Source organism: Equus caballus, chromosome 18, assembly GCF_041296265.1.
Source record: "Equus caballus isolate H_3958 breed thoroughbred chromosome 18, TB-T2T, whole genome shotgun sequence".
Classification (NCBI taxonomy): Eukaryota; Metazoa; Chordata; class Mammalia; order Perissodactyla; family Equidae; genus Equus; species Equus caballus.
In genome coordinates, this window is record NC_091701.1 from 20,243,772 (window position 1) to 20,263,615 (window position 19,844).

Sequence of the window (19,844 nt, forward strand, 5' to 3'; positions counted from 1 at the left end):
TTTTGTTTCTGATTTTTTTTTTTTTTTTTTTTTGGTGAGGAAGCGCCAGCCTCCCTGTTTTGTATGTGGGATGCCACCACAGTATGCCTGCTGACAAGTGGTGTTGGTCCGCATGCAGGAACTGAACCTGGGCCGCCAAAGTGGAGCACACCAAACCTAACCACTATGCCATTGCGCTGGCCTTGTTTCTGATTTTATTCACAGATTTATAGCAATTTCCATCTCAGTAATTTATATTTTTGTGTGTAAACATCATACTTTCTCAGTTTCTTTTTTTCCCTATTTGCCTATATTCCACCATCCCAATCTGATTAAACTTAGAAATGATTTGTCATATCTCTGACATTTTTTTTCTTGTCAACCATTTAGTTAAGAAGCATTTAGTCAAGAAGCATCCTTTTATTACATAAAAGGATGAAATTAGTTTTTCAAATAATGAAAACATTGATAAATTTGGAACAATTTTTCTTCACTGAGGCACAAATAATTTTTAAATGTTTGCATATGAATTTAAAGACATTTTGCGCTAAATTAACAAACCCACTTGACGTATGAGCAATAGAAATGTAGGATTTCCTGTCATTTCCCCTTTTCGGGGTAGGGAGGAGGTTGGGGAACTATCTCAAGGATAAAATGCTTTGGTCTTCTGTGCGTGTGTGTGTCAGAGGACCACAATAGTTATCAGTCTCCTTGGCAGTAAACCTCCTGTCTGTTATGGGAACTGAACTGAAATGAACACTAACACTACTGCTGGGGAATGAATATACAAATCTTTTGTTATGAATGTGAAACTACCATGGTCATTCAAAACAAGGTTGAGTCACCCCCATCAACAGAAGCAGAAGAAATTCTGGCTACATAAGGCTTTTTGGATAATGTGTAAGGTGAAAGAAAACAAAGTAGGAGTCAAATCCTGATAGCCCTTAATCATTTCTAACTGGTATTAGGCATATCACTTAAAGCCACTGGGTTTCAGTTTACTCACTTGCAAAGTAAGGCAGTTTTACTGTGTTGTCTATTGAAGCCTCTGTGTACTCTAAAATTCAATGATTCTGTGTGTCTATCTTATGTGAGTCATTTCTAGTTCAGACAGGTGGAATATTGGAGAACTGGTTTGCAATAGCTTAGGATTTACTGTCAAGAACTGGAGTCATAAGCAATGATTGCAGAAGATCTGGTTACTTGCCGTTGCAATGATAGGCATTTATTATCTTAACCTTTTATCATAAAATTACAGCTTGAATGCTATAAAGTATACTACATATAAGAAGCTGGTATACCATAAAGAAACCTTTCCTGCAGGTAGTAAGTATAGCAAAGATTTTAGGTTTGTGAGGCCCTGGCTGTTTTCTGTGTAGCTGCTTTCATTCTTATGACTCTTTTGAAAAGTTTGCAGCTTTACCATATATGTTTAATATTTTGCAATAATTGGCCTTGTTCCTGAGCTGTTGGATTCGGGGCCGTAGCACTGTCTGAGAGGTTTACATTTCTCACAGTGAACCGGTCTCTTTTTCAGCTGCTTCCTGGCTTCTTTTTACTCAGGTTTCCACTGCCTTTTTTTTTTTTTTTTTAATGCTATATTAAAGTATTAACATTTGCTTATATTTTCCATTAATTGTAATGCCTTTTAATCATGCATCATACTCAGATATAAGGATTTGAATTTAAATGACAACCTTGGCTTACTGTAATTTACCTTTTAAAAATTTGTGAAAGCTATTGCTTTAATTTCTTTTCCAAAGCAGATTTGGATGGCAGATTTAATTTGGTTTGGAGCTTTTCTTAAAAATTGAAGGTCTTAAAGCATGCCAAAGTCATTAGCAGAAGTCAAATACATCTCTTTCCCTATTGCTGCATAACTTTTTAGAAATATTATGCATTAAAGCATGCCATCAAATGGACCTAAGACACCTTAAAAGCATTTGAAGCTACCGGGGCTCTGACCAGGCATATAATTCCATTTTTTTTTTCTCCGAACTGATGCTGTATGCACGTGGGAAGCAAAATGACTCTGGAAAGCTAAGTATCATGGTCCAGCCCAGTGGTGTAGTGGATAAGTTCGAGTGCTCCTCTTCAGGGCCCGGGGTTCACCAGTTTGGATCCTGGGCACAGACCCAGCACTACTGTCAGGCCACGCTGTGGCAACATCCCACATAAAGTAAAAGAAGAATGGCACACATGGCACAGATGTTAGCTCCTTAGCGATCTTCCTCAAGCAAAAAGAGGAAGATGGGCAACAGATATTAGCTCAGGGCCAATCTTCCTTACAACAACAACAACAAAAAAAGACAAATATCATTTTAGTTTTTTAGCCAGTTAATAAATTCAAAGAATATCAGTGCATTATATCTTCAGTCTTAGCTTTCCAAATACCTCAGAACCATGTGGTTCCAAACTGATTAAGTTTTATTACCAGCAGACTGTGGTAGAGTGCTGATAAACCACACCATACGAGGAACATTTTAGGATAAACAGTCTCAGATGCTCAGATGTGGCAGCATTACAGGAAACAAATTTAAAAATAACTAGGGTATAAAAAGGCAAGCAAGGACGAAACGGCCCTATTGGATAAGCAAGGGAGGGCTGATATTGATAAGGGAGTTGGCTATGTCAAATAGGGACTCCAGGCACAAAGTCAATTTCTTTGCTGGCAACTCTTCACTCAAGTAATAAGAATTTTGTATTTATATTACTAGGTGGTGGCCCTGACTATCCTTGTTTTTTCATTGATTCTGTCAGTGTTTCTTAGTATTGTATGACCAGTACAGATTCAGATATTGTGTAATACCTACAAATCCACCTATTTCCCTTTTCCCTTCTCCATTAACCTGCCGCCACTGAAATCTGGAGCCAAATGTATCTGGTAAGTACCCATAGATTTCCTTGAGTTGTGTGGACTCTTTCATGGGATCATTTAAATAGCTGTGAGCTATAACCTGTATGTGGCTATTTTTATTAGAATTGTTTTTTGTGTTTGTATTTTTGCTTATTTCAGGCACAAAAGTAGGAGAGGAGAGGGTGATGGAGGCGAAAGAATAGTGAAGGCATGCTGGCAACTGCACCTTCTTCCAGATTTGTCTACGGGGCTGTCCTTAGTTGCAGCTTCCTGCTCACCAAAATAGTGCCACAGAGATAAGACAGACCAGGATTACAAACTTGAGGTTTTGATGATTTGGAAACAGTTCTAAATTGTCTTGTAGCTACCTAGTTACAAATAAATTTAGAGTTGGCAAAATGGCTCATCAAAAAAAAATTTCCCCTCATGCTGCTTCTGCTGTACAAGTTCAGTCTTGAAAAAAATTAGTAATACAGTTAAATGAAATAACCTTAGATTTATGACTATTCTGACTAAGCAGTTCTTCAATTCTTTTTATTATCTTTCTGATTATGTCTAATCTGTATTATTAAGAGTGCTTTTCCTTAACATAAATGCTAGTTCAGGTCACCTATATAAAATAAAACCAGCCTGTTAAAGTCTGTGCAGTACTTTTCTGCTGAGCACTGTATTTCTTTCTTACTCTCTTCTCTGTTGAGGTGAAAGAGAGTTAAAAATAGAATATTCTTTGGAGCCCTCCAGGGAAGTGCCTGAGCCATCAGTTTATATTGTCCTAGTTCTCTCAGCTTGCAAAATTGATTGTGCTTTCCTCTGAAAGTACTGGAAGGAATGGGATAGTATTGCAACACTGCAATCCTTTAACAGAGGAGAATGACGGTGTTAGATAACACCTATGTTGCCATCTGTATCTTTATTCTGTTGTTTGGTATCACTTATATTGGCATTGCTTGCTCTACAGAATAGATGCTTTCCCACAGTATTGACACAAATTTTTATAAAAGATATGTGTTCCTCTAACTTCCAGGTTAAATCCAGATATATCACAGGAAAGATTTTTTTAAATTCCTATATAGTGAAACACACTTTTTATTGAAAAAAGAATAATTTAGGTGGTATCCAAGTTGGTGATATATTGAGTGTCAGAATACTGGAAATACTCTTCTGGTAGCATTTTTTAAATCTAATTATACTTTTCATTCTCTAGGAATCTACTTCATCCTTCCTAATCTTCATCCTTCTCCCTCTTTTCCAGATGATTGGATTTTTTTCTCATACTTGGCAGTCTTCAAACTGTACTTTTGAAACTATCAGAACTATGCCCCTCCCCTTCCTTTTGTCTAAATAATTAGATAATGAACCTGAACCACAGTGCCACTTCTCTAATAAGTGTCACTCTGTAAGAGTTGATGCTCAGCAGCCTGAAATTCCTTTGTTTAACTACAGGTTTACAGGAATTTGTGAGCAACGTGAACAGTTCTTTAAGATGTAGATTTTATTAAGCAAGTGTGCCTAAAGTGAAGCATGCCCGTAATTAGATGATCCTTTATTTTATATTGCTAATTATTTTATTAATGATTTTGTGTTGCATACAATAGTAAGGTTCTTATCTTTAATTGAATTAGTAGAATGATGTAGTGGATTTTTTGGTTTTAGTGCTTTCCAACTGAATATTTCTAGTTTTGCATGTGAGTATAACTCCAACCAACATAGATCTCATGGTCTTATGTCATTCAAAAAACTCCAGTAATCTTTTTGCTATTTGCAACTTTTAATATCCTGCTCTTTAGAGAGTATATTCCAAAATTATATCCTTTTTAACCAAAATTATATCCTGTTGATTATTTGTTGTAGTTATTGGTATGAATGGTCAAACATGTCATTGTGACTTCTGGAAAAAAGTTCAGGTACCTGTCCTATGCCAGTAGAATTTCCCTCCTGGGATACCAGTCCTACAGAGTATCAAATGTTAAATGATGCTTTTGTTAGCTGTAACAGCCTTAGCAAGATTCCTCAAGCCCTGACAACTTCCTGCCTAATGTGGTTCAAACTTAGGTGGGTTTTCCTGCCTCAAATATAAAAATGAATGTAAAACTACTCAGTGTATACAACAGAGCCATTGCTTCATAAGAACATCCAGACTTCACCCATAATACAGAATATGCCCCCTTATACATGAGGTGTCCACATTAAAGCTGGCATTGCCCCATTGGGTAAAGTCTGACTTTGTGGCAAAGCAACTCAACTTTGTGGAGAAGAGAATGAAGTTTATGAAAATTCAGCTAGAGAAATCTTCTGTAGATTCATCTGGGAGGTGGCAATGGAGTATACGTTTTCAGCAAAGTCAGACTTTGAGGCAAAATAGCAAAGCTTAAAACCCAAAGAGGAGCATTGGAGATTGTCATGGGAATACTCAGGCTGAGAGGCAGAGACCAGGGGAAATGGAACCTGAAATATGTCAACGTTTGATCCTTTTCTTCCCTTCCCAATTGTTTTATGTACAAGTGAAATCTAATTATAATAAGGCAAGCAAGTGTAACCTTGAAATGCAGAGGTCACAAACCATGCATCTTGGGACTAGTGGGCAAAACAAGTGAAGGAGAGTCCCTCCCAGGGAGAGGACGTTATGAGCTGACAGTGTAAACTCTTTGGCACCTGGTCTGTCTTTAGCCCCCAAGTTCATATAGCTACCATCTGGACTAAGTGCTCAACAACTCTGCACTCTGATTCCTGTTTTGGATAACAACGCTTGTACTCACAAATAATCTTCAATTCAAATGAAAAAAGTTTCCTGGTCGATTGACTATTTACAATAATTCTATTTTCCTATAATTAAATTATCTTGAGACTTAAGTATGTTAAACTCTAGTAAAAGTCTTCATTGACCAAAATTCTCAGAAAATGGAAGGAGGCCAGGTGTTTAGTGTTCTTATTTGAGCAGTATTGCTGTTATACTCCTACTCAACATTTGTCCCTGAGAAAAGTAGAGTTTAAAATCAAGACTGCTGTGTGCAAATCCCAGCTACAGCACTTACCAGCTGGTGACCATGGACAAGGTATGAACCTGTGTGCTTTTGTTTCTTCATCTAAAAATGAGGATAATAAATGTACCTATTCCATGAGATTGTGAGTGCTAAATGAGTTAGCATATGTAAAGTGCTTAGAACAGTGCCTGCAACCTAATAAATGTTAGCTACTAATGGTACCTTGTCGTGCCATCAAAGAAATGATAATTATATAGTATGCCAAATAGAAAGGCATAGGAATTTTGAGCTCAATCTGTGTTTGGGCTAAATTCCAGAGTGGACACAGGAAGCTGACATAGTTTGTTCTAAAATATTTAGTCTTTTTGTTTTGTTAGCTTCTTGACACATGCCTTCTTCCTTTAAGCACAGTAGAAAGTTCAGATCAGTTGTTTTCTCATTCATTGATTGTTAACTTGGATAATCAGTTGTTAACTCTAAATACGTTTGAAGAAAATTTACTTAAATTCTTCCTTCTCATAGCTTTGTAAAATCCATATTGATCAGCTGTGGAAACATTACATGGAAAGCAGGTGAAACAGTATGTGTCATATGGTTCCATTTCTATAAATAATCTAAGTAGGAATGTATGTTACTAAATATGCATAGAAAATAAGGCCAGTGATATATACAACATGTAAATGGTGATTATCTTAAGTCATTGTTTTACAAAAATGATTTTTTCCATAGTGGCTTTTTCCTTTTTTATATTTTCTGAATTTTCTAACACAGAAACCTATTTTATAATGAAATAAGGCTTTTTTTAAAGGTGTTTTTAATGTCCAGTTTTTTCCATAAATGTTCAAATAAAGCTTTTATTTCATACTTTACATACGAGATGTAAGCTAGAATAGTTGTGTTCTCAAATAAGCACTTCGAGACTGATGATGTGAAATCTGTGATTCAGCTGTGCATTTCTCGAGGAGATGTTTAATGAGTGACCCATGAATTTCAGACTAAGATGATTTGTATTCATGGGATTAAGTTTCGTTTTAATGAAAAGGCAATTAAATGTGTTTAACCTTATTATAAATATGTTACCTTGAAACTTAAGTTCAGCTCTTGCTCTCAGAAGCCCTTCAGTAAATGTAGACAGTGAGAAACTGGCCATTCTCATTCAGGCTGCCAGCACATAGTAAGTTTCTGGTTTTGTGTAGAAGCATATATTATTTTTATTTCATTTTGTTAATATGTTTTTCCCTACTGTTTATTCAGTAAGTTACATATTGAGTGCCTACTTTTTGGCTTAGCTGTGTGATAGCTGATGTGGGTTTGGGGGTTTTTTTTAATGAAGGGGATGTTAAAGTTTCTAACCTTACTCTTAAAAAGCACACCATTTCATTTTTTTTAAAGAGATGCACAACCATGACAGAATAATTAACAACACCAATTTTATATTACTCGTAGAATTTTAACAGATGTGGAATAAGGCAATGAACAAAATTATAAGAAGGTTAATGAGAGAGCTTCTTAGGGAAGATATTTTCTTTTCAAGGGCTTGGCATTCTAATTTTTAATGGTTCCGCTATTACTTAAAAACATGTTGGGGCCAGCCCCATGGCTGAGTGGTTGAGTTTGTGCACTCTGTTTCAGCGGCCCAGGGTTTCACCAGTTTGGATGCTGAGCGTGGACATGGCACTGCTCATCAAGCCATGCTGAGGCAGCGTCCCCATACCACAGCTAGAGGGACCCACAACTAAAAATATACAACTATGTATCGGGGGGCTTTTGGGAGAAAAAGGAAAAATAAAATCTCTAAAAAAAAAAAGAACATGTTCCCAGTTTATTTAGACTACTTCTGAGTGAAGTACTAAACTAGTCATTTTTCTACTTTCACAATCTTTAAAATCTAGAACTTCCTGTTAGTTCTCACTGTTTTTCTACTTGTAAAATCTTTGGTTCTCCATCAGTATTCATCTTCCACTTTTCACTCCACATAGAATATGCAGCCACTCCTCACTGTTGCCTATTCCTCAAACTTATTATTCATTTTTTCTTTTTCCAGACTTCTTTATTTTTCTTTAAGCCCAAGTTCAAATGTCACTACCACCATGAATATCAGTCAGGATTAATTTCTCCCTCTTATTTTCTTAAGACCCTGTTTATACTGCTATTCTGATAATGGTATCATGGCTAAGAATGCCTAATGTCAAAGATGGGGGCCATGTCTTCCTCATCTTTACATCACCCACCATAGCTTCCTGGCTCACAGCATCTTACAACCCTCTGTAACAAACGACCAGGTGCTGGAGTCAAATGTTTTGGATTTCGTGTTATGTTGTCACATTTTCAAAATTTGCTTGATGTTTGGGTAGATATATACATATGGATATGAATATATGTGTGTGTGTATGTGTATGTATTCATGTATGTGTGTATGTATATATATACATGTATATGTGTGTGTGTGTGTGTATATATACACACATTACTAGGCATGGATATTAATGGAAATTAGGTTACGTTAAGGAATGTAAAATACCATTGGAAATTTACTGATGCAAATTCCGTAATGTAGTATCCAAGAGACCCTACATGAGACCATTGTGACATGAAATCTATAGCTATTTATTGAAAGCTTTCTGTGTCAGCCCTTTGTCTTTCCATAGGAGAGAATTTTAGGCAGGAGGCCTCCAAGGTGAATCTCTAAAAATTAGTAAATTTAGATAAATAAAGGAAATCAGAACCACATTTGCACATAAATTGGCAGGGTTTTTTTCTGGTTTTCTTTCAAGGCAACCTATAATTTAAATTTATTTTGAATAAACTGTAAAAGTAATGTGAGGGGTCGGCTCAGTGGCACAGCAGTTAAGTGCGCTCATTCCACTTTGGCGGCCCCGGGGTTTGCCGGTTCACATCCCAGGTGCGGGCATGGCACTACGTGGCACACCATGCTGTGGTAGGCATCCCACATATAAAGTAGAGAAAGATGGGCATGGATGTTAGCTCAGGGCCAGTCTTCCTCAGCAAAAAGGAGGATTGGCGGCAGTTAGCTCAGGGCTAATCTTCCTCCAAAAAAAAAGGTAACGTGAAAAAAACGAAGTTTCTTAAGGGGATGTGACTATTTAAGTCAATATGTTTTAAGTCAGATTATGTTACAGTGAATTCTACCAGGTGTCCAAATTTTTTTATTAATGTTTGTAGACAGTAATTCTGACAAATCGTAAGAAGTTGCTTTCCCAGTCTGTAAAAAGCTGAGCCCAAATTCTGATGCTGCAATATATGCTTGTATGTGAGAGTGTGTTTGTGTGTGTGTCCAGAGGTGGCATTTCCAATACAAGAACAGGTTTTATATTCACGTCCCATTTCCATTCCTGCCCTTTGTTTTCCTAGGGGTAGAAATGTGTTGGTATATGTTTTTGATGGTATTTGGAATTTAGGGTATGAATTTGAAATATTTCTCATTTGATAAAGTAAAAATAGGATTGAATGTTAATTGTTAGACTAAAGAGCAAAAAAGAAATTGCTTCTGCTCTCATCCTTTATCTGCCTACAAGTTTAATGTTATAGGAAATTCACAGGGCAAAAGGTTTAGGCAACAGCATATTATAACTTTATTACAGATAAAGTCTGGAATATACGTTTTTTTGTACAAAGTTAGATTAGCGAGGCAAAGTTATTTGAAACACAGCCATAGTGCTCTGTTGCCATAGAAATAGCATTATTTTACAAAAACCCTTCACTATTAAAGAATCCACTATAACTGGATTTTTACTTTCTTGTTGTTAATATGTTGCCTATTTACCAGGTATACTTTGTGTTTGTATCTTTAGAGAAGGTTGATGCTAGATTTTATTCAATTATTTAGTCACTGAGCAGAATCGTTGAGGGTTCCAGGCAACAAAAGTGACGCTGTTGTCTGCAATCAATACCTGAGATGAGATCTTTGCTGTTGCTTTAGAGATTAATAAGGATGGAAATGAAAACTGATATTTATAAGATAGCAAAATACATTTATGGTGTTAGCAGAGAAATCGTTTCACTGACTTTGGTTGTAGAAGTTTGTCTGGGCAGTGCTGTAGTTTGGTTCATCTTTGTAGAAACTTTCTAAATACCCTGAAGCTAGAAGTTTATTTATTTTTATCTGGTTTCTTTTAAAAGGAGGGGAGGATTTATGGTAGCTTCTAGTAAATTGCATGTCTTGAGCTAATTGGTTTACCTAAAGGAATCCTTTTAGGGTCAGGAGACAAAATACAATTCATATTCACTCCTCAAAGCTTATCATTATGGATCTTTACTTAAATAACTGATAAATTGACTTAATAAAAGTCAATTTATACTCTTAACTTGCTGCTTAAATTACCAGCAGTGCCTTTAGCTTAGGGAAGAGTTGTCCCTTAGGTGTTTGATTTATGATTTCCAGCATATTACTTAACCTCTTTAAGAATCTGTTTCTCTTCAAGTGACCTTAATAAGACAGTAAGGAAATAATCTAAAAAATCGCTGACTAACTCCATTTTCCTTGTGCCCTTGACACATTTCTAATACAAGGATTCAAATCTTAGTACAACCTTCTATAAAAGTGGTCCTCCTCTTGTCTTTTTGTGGTCTCCAGAAGGGCCAGCTTCATGGGCATGCAACCTCTGCAGTCAAACAGGGCCCCGTGCTTGGCTTAAAGTTCTCCTTTTATCAACTTGAAGTTCTCAATAATGTTTAAACAAAGGGCCCTGCATTTTCCTTTGCGCTGGGCCCCACAAATTATTTAGCCAGTTCTGGTCCCCAGAAACTAGTTGTCATAAGAGATTGTAATACATACACGCTGAATAGTAACTGGCTGTGTAAACTAAGTCTGTGAGCTTATAAATTTCCTCAACTACAAGGGAAATCTTTGTACACAAATTTGATTTGAATGTATTTTAAGGGGGAAAAATGTGCTGACTTGGGTTGTCTACATAGTAAACCTTTTAAATCTTAGCTCTCATAACAGAGAGTTTTGAAATTTGCTGTTTAAACAAAATTCTGTCATTTTAGAAAACAAAGTAGGTGCTTAAAGTACAAAAACATCCTACTAGATGAAATAAGTTGGATTCAAAGCAGGGTTTAACTCATTGTGCCATTACAGGTTATCAAGTTATGCCCAACCAGCAGCAAAACTACCAAGGAATAATTGGAGTGCAGCAACCCCAGAGTCAGAGCCTAGTTGGTGGCCAACCCAACAGCATTGGAAATCAGATTCAAGGAGTAGTCATCCCCTACCCTTCAGTGCCATCATATCAGGTACGTCGTCGCTCTTCCCTACTTTGAGTAGAGGTGATTTTGAATAAATAAAATGTATAGCTATGATGCGTCTTCTCTCTTCTCCTTCTAATAGGGAAAATGCTTCGGTAATACATAACTTTATAGTCTTAAGAGTTATTAGTCATAGCAGCTTTGTTTTGTCCTCACTTTATTGCTTTATTCCTTCACTTTGTTAACTTTTAGAAAAAAATATCTCAACCACGTTTATATTGACAAGTTTTGTCTGGCATTGTCTGTGTTTTGAACTATATAAATTCGTAAACAATTGTCTTACTTTATTCTTCAGCTCCTTAGAAAGTCTCTTTTGATGAGAGAGTGGAATGGGAGGGAAAATAGAGGTGGAGGTAGGTATTTGAAATAGTAACGTAGAGTAGAGAGTATAAATCAGTGTTTATAGAATAGAGAAAAATGTGTAATTTCCCATGCTGGAATAGATTTTTTTCCCCCACCTTAATCCCAAAAAGGAATGGCATGTCATGGATTTCAATTTATAGTTCTAAAGTAGAAATACCTATGGTTTCATAAATGAGTCAGATTTTTGTATATAATGTGGCACATTTTCAGAAATTTGTTTTACCTTCCTTCATCTTTCTGGAATAACTTGCAAGTAGGTTTGTTTTATTAGCCTCATGGTTTTCCATAGCTGAGTCTAATGTTAAGAAATCCAAAGACCATTTTCATTCATCTCAACAAGGTTGAAAACAATCTAGTTGGGAAGATAAATGTGCATGTATTTTATCTAAACACATGTAAATAAATTAGTGATGGTATACAGGCTGTTAACTGAAGGGATCATGAAGTACAGCCTTGAGCAGGTTGAGGGCTTAATACAGACCTTTAACTAGCTCTTAAAAGAAAATTATGGGCAGACTTCGGTTAAGAAGACATTCTGGGGACAGGGAAGGAGATGAGCAAAGATGCTGGTGTATTTTATATAATTCCAGAAAATTGAAAGTGAAATGTAAAACGTGGGATTGTCAAGGCCTGTTGAGTGCTAAGAGTGTGTCTACTTTTGAAGCCTTTGATAATAGAAAATGACTAAGGAAAAAAGATAAATCGTGAAACTAGATTTTGTCTTTCTTTTCTCTCATATTACACATTGCTTTTTCTCCTTATTCTCCCTGCTTGAGCCTAAACACGCAAGACTGCCAATCCCCTACTTCCTTTTTAGCTAGACATTAGACAGGATCAGTACCAAGCCGAAATGTTCTCTTGTCAAGGACCCTGATCATAGTACCTAATCCAGTATCTATTAGATGCCCAGGCACTGTGTAATAATATCTGCCCTTGACCTTTAGGTTACGTATAGTGCAAGAAATACAGTTTTTAAGTAAATTACAGCCTTGTTAGCATAGTTTTTTAAAATGGAGCTAGATACTGAAATGTTTCAGAGTTAATACAGTTATTAAAATTTCGATAGCATGCTTTTTTACAAGTTGTCCATTATCTTCTCACGGTATTTCATGTAATCCTCACACTGGGTGAATGATTGTGAGAAGTATTTCTCTGAAAAGCAATGAATGACCACCTGCTTTATACTTCCTATTGCATTTGGTAGATAAGCTGGGTGGTGATGCACTGTCATCTAAGAAATAAGCTGGAAAAGTCATCTGTCCTCAGTAGAGAGTGTTCTGTGGTGTGCATTCTCAAGCATTGTTGCCTATCTTTTTTTGGCACTTCAGTTTTTTCTTTATCACCAGTTAGAAATTTATTCTGTATTTTAAATCATCTAGATTGAGCTGTGTCATTTTGCCTAGATCTGCGTTGCATATATACTAACTTAGATACAATCAGAAATAATAATCTCAGAATGTTACACTGCCTCAGTAGATAAAAAGACTGAAATATGTTATACAGAGTTGGATAAATTAAACAAGTAACTTTCTCTTTGTGATAATTGAGCCAAATTGAAAGTAATTAAGAGATAACTGTGTATTTTGAAAGGACTGGTTGCATTTCAGAAACATGGTGTATAGGCAAGACTTAGAAGTTAATTATTAACTTATAAATCACAGAGCCCAGATATAGAGAATAGTGAAGCACTTAAAGAACTGAGGCTCTAGAGCCCAATCCTGACCTCCCTACTCACCAGCTCCACAACCTTGGGCAATTTCCCTGTCTGAAAACAGAAATGATGCAAGTACCTTTTAGAGTCTAGGAAGTCTTGATGCAGTAATATACGTAAAGTTCTTAGAGCAGAACCTGACACATGGTAGTAAGCCCTCGGTAATGTTAACTTTCATTATGATCACTGTTACTACTAATAGTATCATTCTACTACTGTTGCTAACATCATCATCATAATCGTCACCAGAAGCTTTTATGTTGGCTTTATTTACCAAAATCACTGTAATCCAACCGTAATATTCTGGCACATTTGTAAATTAAGAACCCATTATGCCTATGTGATTTCCATTTTAGAAACTAGATGACTGAAATAGAGAATTGAAGAATCCATTACGTTCATGTGATTTCGTATATAGATAAGATAGAACACAGGATTGAAAGATCCACTGTTCACCAAATGCCTGCTGTGCCAGGTCCTGTAAACGGAGATTGTAGTAGAGATGATAGCTCCCCTGAGATGGAGGTGGCATCCCATTTTTTCAGATGAGGAACTGTGGGGCCTCAGAATAGTTAAGTCATTTGCCCACTGTCGCATAGTAAAGTGATGGAGCCGGTATTACATCTAGATATCTTTAGCTCTAAAGCTCACCCTCTTTTTGATCCGCTATCTCTCTAATGCCCCTACGTGAGGTACTGTATTACTCTTTCCATGTCAAATGGTCATCCTTATTTGGAAACGGTTTCTTTTTTAAGGTAACTTTTACTTAGGGTCATAAGTCATGTCTTTCTAGCCTACTGTACAGTTGACAAACGCTAGCCAAAAGCAATAGCTGCCTGGAAAGAACACAGAAATAAAGTGCTAGTGCTTCTGGCTAGCTTATCAGGACAGCCTGTTGGCAATTTTAGCTTCTTTCTAACTGCTCTACTTGAAAGTTTATGGAGGCTGGAGACATTAACATTTGCAAGGTTTTGAAGAACCTTTTTCCCTTTAAATTGTCTTTCAAATTTTAGGTTTCACTGCCTCAAGGTTCTCAAGGAATTGCCCATCAGACTTATCAGCAGCCTGTTATGTTCCCTAATCAGTCTAATCAAGGATCTATGCCCACAACAGGAATGCCAGTTTACTATAGTGTCATTCCACCTGGCCAACAAAATAATTTAAGGTGAGTATGACTAAGAAATCCTATAGTTTGTCAGTGTTTGTCAGGATTATGGTCTGTTGCTAATTTTAAAGTTGCCTAAGTTGCATTACCTAAGCTCATTCTCTAATATAGAATAGAAAAACTGTGATACAATCTATTTTTCTAATATTTCTTTTAACAAAATCAGTATAAGCAAAGCATTGTATATGTAAACTAAAGGAGAGTCAAATTTTCTCTCATGTGCCTAAAAGTAGGCCAGTCTCCTTTTACTCACCCAAATGGAATAATAGTTGGCCATAGACCTTGGAGTTCAAAGCGTTTGTGTGTTAACATTTAAGGTTTTTGTAGGAGTTTGGAGAGAGTGTATTTCCTGTATATAACCTAAGCAGCAAAATATCTTGCTGAGATTTTTCAGGCTCTGGGGAGCTCATTTTTCGTCAGGAAGGGAAGGGAGGCATATGAGAGAAGCAGATGATAGTAGCTCTATATTAAAGCAAGTCGTGAAGCATTCCATTAGCTGCTTCAACTTGGAAGAACAGAAGCTTCTCTGATAAGCCTAATGTGTTAAAAATAGTAATCTTCCTTTGAATTGGGTACCTGTAGTCCGTAGTCAGAATGTATCACAGTCTTTCCTTTATTCTCGTGACATCCCTTTAAGGTTGCCAGAGGGGCCGCATTGCAGTGTGCTTTTTAAGAAAGGATCCTAAGTTATAATTGCTGATAAGAAGTTGTCACACAGTTATGGTTACAGATGCTATTTAGGGGTGAAGAGGGCTTCATGGAATCTGATTGGGGAAATGCGGACTTGGCTTTCATTTGTTGTCAGAAGCACACACACACAGGAAGTCATTTCCTCTCTTTCTGGGCTCTTTGGCTGCCACAGGTTGAAGAGGCCTAGGCTTTTTAAACAGCAAGTTGGTTGTGAATCTCACAGGCACCTTTGGAGTTTGATATTATAGTGAGCCCCAGCTCTTTTGAGGTAGAGCTGCTACACAATGAAAATAGAAATGTATTCTGCGTTAAAATTTCCTTTTTGTTGTATGAGTCTCAGTCCTTTAAGCAGGGACAAAGTACTCTCAGTCTGAGTCTCTTTTTCTAATTTATACAAGTTTAGGGTCTGTGATACCAATTCAGGTTCCGAAGTGTGAGAGGCAGAATTCTGTGCTAAAGCAGCTGAAAGGGAGAGTGCAAAAATTGCTGAATTACCTGCTTTTTGAGCCAAAGTGTAACTAACCTTTTGTTTATCTGAGAGAAAATTACCAAAGTAGTCATTCCTGTGTAGGGCAGAGCTGAGAGAAGTAAGTATTACTTAAAACAGTGACTTATTTGAGAACAAAAGACACGTGTTTTTATAACTTCCTTGTGGGCCTGCATGCTGGATATAGGGGCTTTCATGGAGGAAGGAGATGAAGCCTATAAGAATGGCTTAGACTTTAACACCGCGTGTCTGTTATATTTGTCGATCCCTTGAAACACAGAAGATCGTGTCTACTTGGCTTCTGAAGGAGCTAGCCCCGGGAGTGTGTTTAGAAGTGAGAGAGCACAATTCTCTGTTCCCCTCTACAATCAGCCTTGTTTTAAGCATGATGGCAGAATTCAGAAGCTGTCAAGTGGTTGCTGATGCCTACACTTTGGAAACAACCACACATACTTCTAGTCCCTGGGTCTGCTTCAGTAAGGAAAGTAAAACTTTGGAGAGCTAGACTTGGCCTGAGGAATAGTTTGGAAGCTGGGCAATACGACGAGAAATGAGATTCCTCAACAACTTCCAACTTGAATCTTGAGAAAAAGTTTTTGGAATTATATGCACTTTAGGGCTGTGACCTAGGTGAGGCTGGTAAATTTGAAATAAGCTAGCTGTGAGTTGACAATAGTGATTGGTTACCGTCTAACAAACTGTCATTGATCTCTTCCAACTACAGATTACCAGTGTGAGAAATAGAATGGGTTGCACATAAAGCAGGAATGTGTATCCTGTCAGACTTGTATCCTGGTACCTTTTAGACCAGTTATTTGCTAGAAAGTCAAGTCTTACATACAGAATTAATTAAGGATCCTTTTGGATGAAAAAATGTTTGTGACTAACTAATGGCACTTTTCAAAATATAATAGCATTCTTTTACAGAAAATTTTATTTCTGGTTCTGGGCTGTATTTAATAACCAAATTGCAATGGTATTTCAGATTTCCAACTTAAAGATCAACTGTTGGCATTTATTATTAATCAGATCATTGAATTACCATCGAAGAGCTAATATATAGAGACCATTCCTTCATAAATCTAGATTTACTAGCTTGTATAAATTACATTTATTATTAATGTATTTATATTTATATTATTTATTTACATTTATTATTAATCTTACCTATTCCAGTGTATTTACACACAAGAGCAGAGGTTTGTCTGAATACTCAAGCACCTAGTACAGAGCCTGGCCCAGAATGGAAGCTTGGTAAATCCATACAGAATGAACACACTTCTTTAATGGCAAAGGCCAGCTTGCACATATGTGCTTGTACATAGAATTATGAGCTGCATAACATTTTAGTCAACAACAGACCACATATACAACAGTGGTCCCATGGGATTAGTACCATATAGCCTAGGTATGTAGTAGGCTATACCATCTAGATTTATTTAACTACACTCTGTGATGTTCACACAACGAAATCATCTAATGACGCATTTCTCAGAACGTAGTCCCATCGTTAAGCACCGCATGACTGTGTATATAACTATCGTTTATGTACCATATTATTGGCCTTAATATTATTCTCTTTCTGTAATCTCTATATACTTTTAAATTTTTTCATTAATTTCTTTGAATTATAAATCATGCTTGTTGACACAAGTGGAAGGAGTCAATACAAAGATGTGTAAAAGGAAAGCTAATCATCATGCACAGGCTGGAGGCATTCTGTCACATTAGCCTCCTACCCAAACAAACATAGACGCCTATGGACACACATATATTGGAATTAGTTGGTAGGTTCTAATGAAATAGACATTATCTTGCATTTTTCCCCTAATAATATGTTGTGACTATAAGATTAGTAAATACTAGTTTAAAACATTGTTGTTTGGTTGTTTTTTTTTTAATTTCTTCACACACAGTTTTACATCAACGGCATCATGTTATACAGGCAGGTTTTTGTTGCTGTTCTAACCTTCTCTCTCCTCACCCCTTCCACGTGGATCACTTCACATACACACACGCTAGGTAACCATGTTTCTGTTCTGGTCTGTATCCTTCCTCACTCTTTTCCTTGCACCTAATCATATACTAATACAGAAATGGGTATGGAAACGTGAGCAAGATTGATTAGCACAGATATATGAAATGGAGTTTATAAATAATTTTAAACGTCTTGGGGCCGGCCCCGTGGCCGAGTGGTTAAGTTCACGTGCTCCGCCACAGTGGCCCAGGGTTTCGCTGGTTCAGATCCTGGGCACAGACATGGCACCACTCATCAGGCCGTGCTGAGGCGGCATCCCACGTACCACAACTGGAAGGACCCACAACTAAAATATGCAACTATATACTGGGGGGACTTGGGGGGAAAAAACAGAAAGAAAAGAAGTCTACAACTTGGTTTTGTTTTTCATACAACCATATCATGCCTGACATATGGTGAGAGAATTTAGTCCATTCGAATTTAGTATTACAACTGATAATGGTGGATTTTTTTTCTGCCAGCTTATATTTGTTTATTTTACCACACAGTACCTGTAAATGCACGCCCAATTGGTCATTCTTCTGCCATTTTCTCAGAAGTCCAAATATATGCCATATTCCTTGAGACTATTCATCATGGAATCTCACTGATCGGATATCAGGGCATGAGATGACCTAAATTAACTCCTTTTTTAGATTACTGAATCTTGTACGTGCCATTAGGCCTTAGTTATTAGCTGGCGTGATGTGGTTAGAAAGAAACACAGGCTTTGGAATCAAACAAAACCTGACTTCAAACCTCTATGACTTTAGGCAAGTTGCTTAGTCCTTTTGCACCTTGGTTTTCTCATTTGTAAAATAGGAATAGTACTTCACAGGTTTGGTTAGGAATTACATGTCCAAGACTTTGTGTATTGAAATTATTCTAAAATATGTACTTGCCTATGCTCTTAAGTAGAGTACGCTGAAAATAGTTTAATGGTTTATTGCTGATTCAGAGCCATAATCTTGAGCATCAGTGATTATCTTGTGCCACTGACAGTATTTTGAAGCATGTTGGGGATATTTTCATTTACTTTCTAAATTTAGAGTCTCTTTTCTTGCTGTCAGTTATTGTCAGTGTACCTGCTTTAAATCTGCAATGAAGTTACCAGAACTGTGCTTTTAAAAACAAAAGGTATGGGGGCCGGCCCCATGGCCAAGTGGTTAAGTTCGCACACTCTGCTTCGGCAGCCCAGGATTTCGCCAGTTCATATTCTGGCCGCGGACATGGCACCACTCATCAAGCCATGCTGAGGCAACATCCCACATAGCACAACCACAGGGACCTACAGCTGGAATGTACAGCTGTGTACTGGGGGACTTTGGGGAGAAGAAGAAGAAGAAGGGGGAAAAAACAAAAACAAAGGCTGTGAGTCAGATCCTGGGGGACTGTACTATGAAAAAATGTTGTGATATTTTTGAGAAATTTGTGGCATCTGTTTTAATAGTTCACGTGCCTTTAGTGCATACTTGGTTCTGAGCTGTGTTCCAGATTATTATAGTGGCTAGACACTTCCCAAAAAAGCAAATAAGAGAGCTGGAGGAAACCACAGCATGTCATTACTTGTCCTTCAAGCAGCAAATATTTTTATTTTGGGTATTATTCCCAAATAGACTAAATTTAATAAGATATGAATTTCTTTAATGTGACTTTTTTCTTTTCTGATTTACTCATGCGTTCTGTGTTAACCAGAATCTACATCTTTGTTCTTTTCTGGTATGCCAAACCAATACTTCTTCAAAGACACTCCCTTTGTTGGATTTAAGAAAATTTATCTCTATTTACCTCACTGAATTTGAAATCTACATAAACATTAAGCTAAGAAATGAAAAAATGTATTGCATTATCTCTTCAGATTTACTTACATAAAGAGAAATATGTATGGTTGATCCTCTTGTGGATTTATATTTGCAAATTTACCCGTTTGCTAAAATTTATTTATAATCCCAAAATAGATATTTGCAATGCCTTCTCAGTCATTCACAAACATGCGCAGAACAGTGAAAAATTTGGGTCATGCTACATTCTCTCTGCTATGGTCAAACAAATTGATACTCTGCCTCCTTATTTCAGCTCTCATACCTCAAAAAAGTGTCATTTTCACAGTCTATTTTGTGCCCCACTTTTTGCATTTTTGTGCTTTTATTTGGTGATTTTGCTGCTTAAAATGGCCCCTGAGGCGCCAGCCTGGTGGTGCAGCAGTTAAGTTTGCACATTCCGCTTCAGCGGCCCAGGGTTCGCCAGTTCGGATCCCAGGTGCAGACCTACGCACCACTCACTTGTCAAGCCATGCTGTGGCAAGCATCCCACATATAAATTAGAG

At 37.0% G+C, this 19,844-nt stretch overlaps 1 protein-coding gene and 1 non-coding gene across 17 annotated transcripts in view; both read left to right on the forward strand.

Moving 5' to 3' along the window:
* R3HDM1 (R3H domain containing 1) overlaps positions 1-19,844 on the forward strand; it is a 115,026-nt gene that overhangs the window by 57,790 nt on the left and 37,392 nt on the right. For all 16 annotated transcript variants that reach the window (XM_023622830.2, XM_014732445.3, XM_023622836.2 and 13 more), the window contains 2 exons: positions 10,919-11,073; positions 14,173-14,324. In XM_023622830.2, coding sequence (XP_023478598.2) covers positions 10,919-11,073; positions 14,173-14,324 — 307 coding nt within the window. The remainder of the gene's footprint in view (positions 1-10,918; positions 11,074-14,172; positions 14,325-19,844) is intronic.
* On the forward strand, positions 1,448-1,517 carry MIR128-2 (microRNA mir-128-2). Its single transcript, NR_032966.1, has one exon. It is a non-coding gene; the product is annotated as a microRNA mir-128-2 (primary transcript).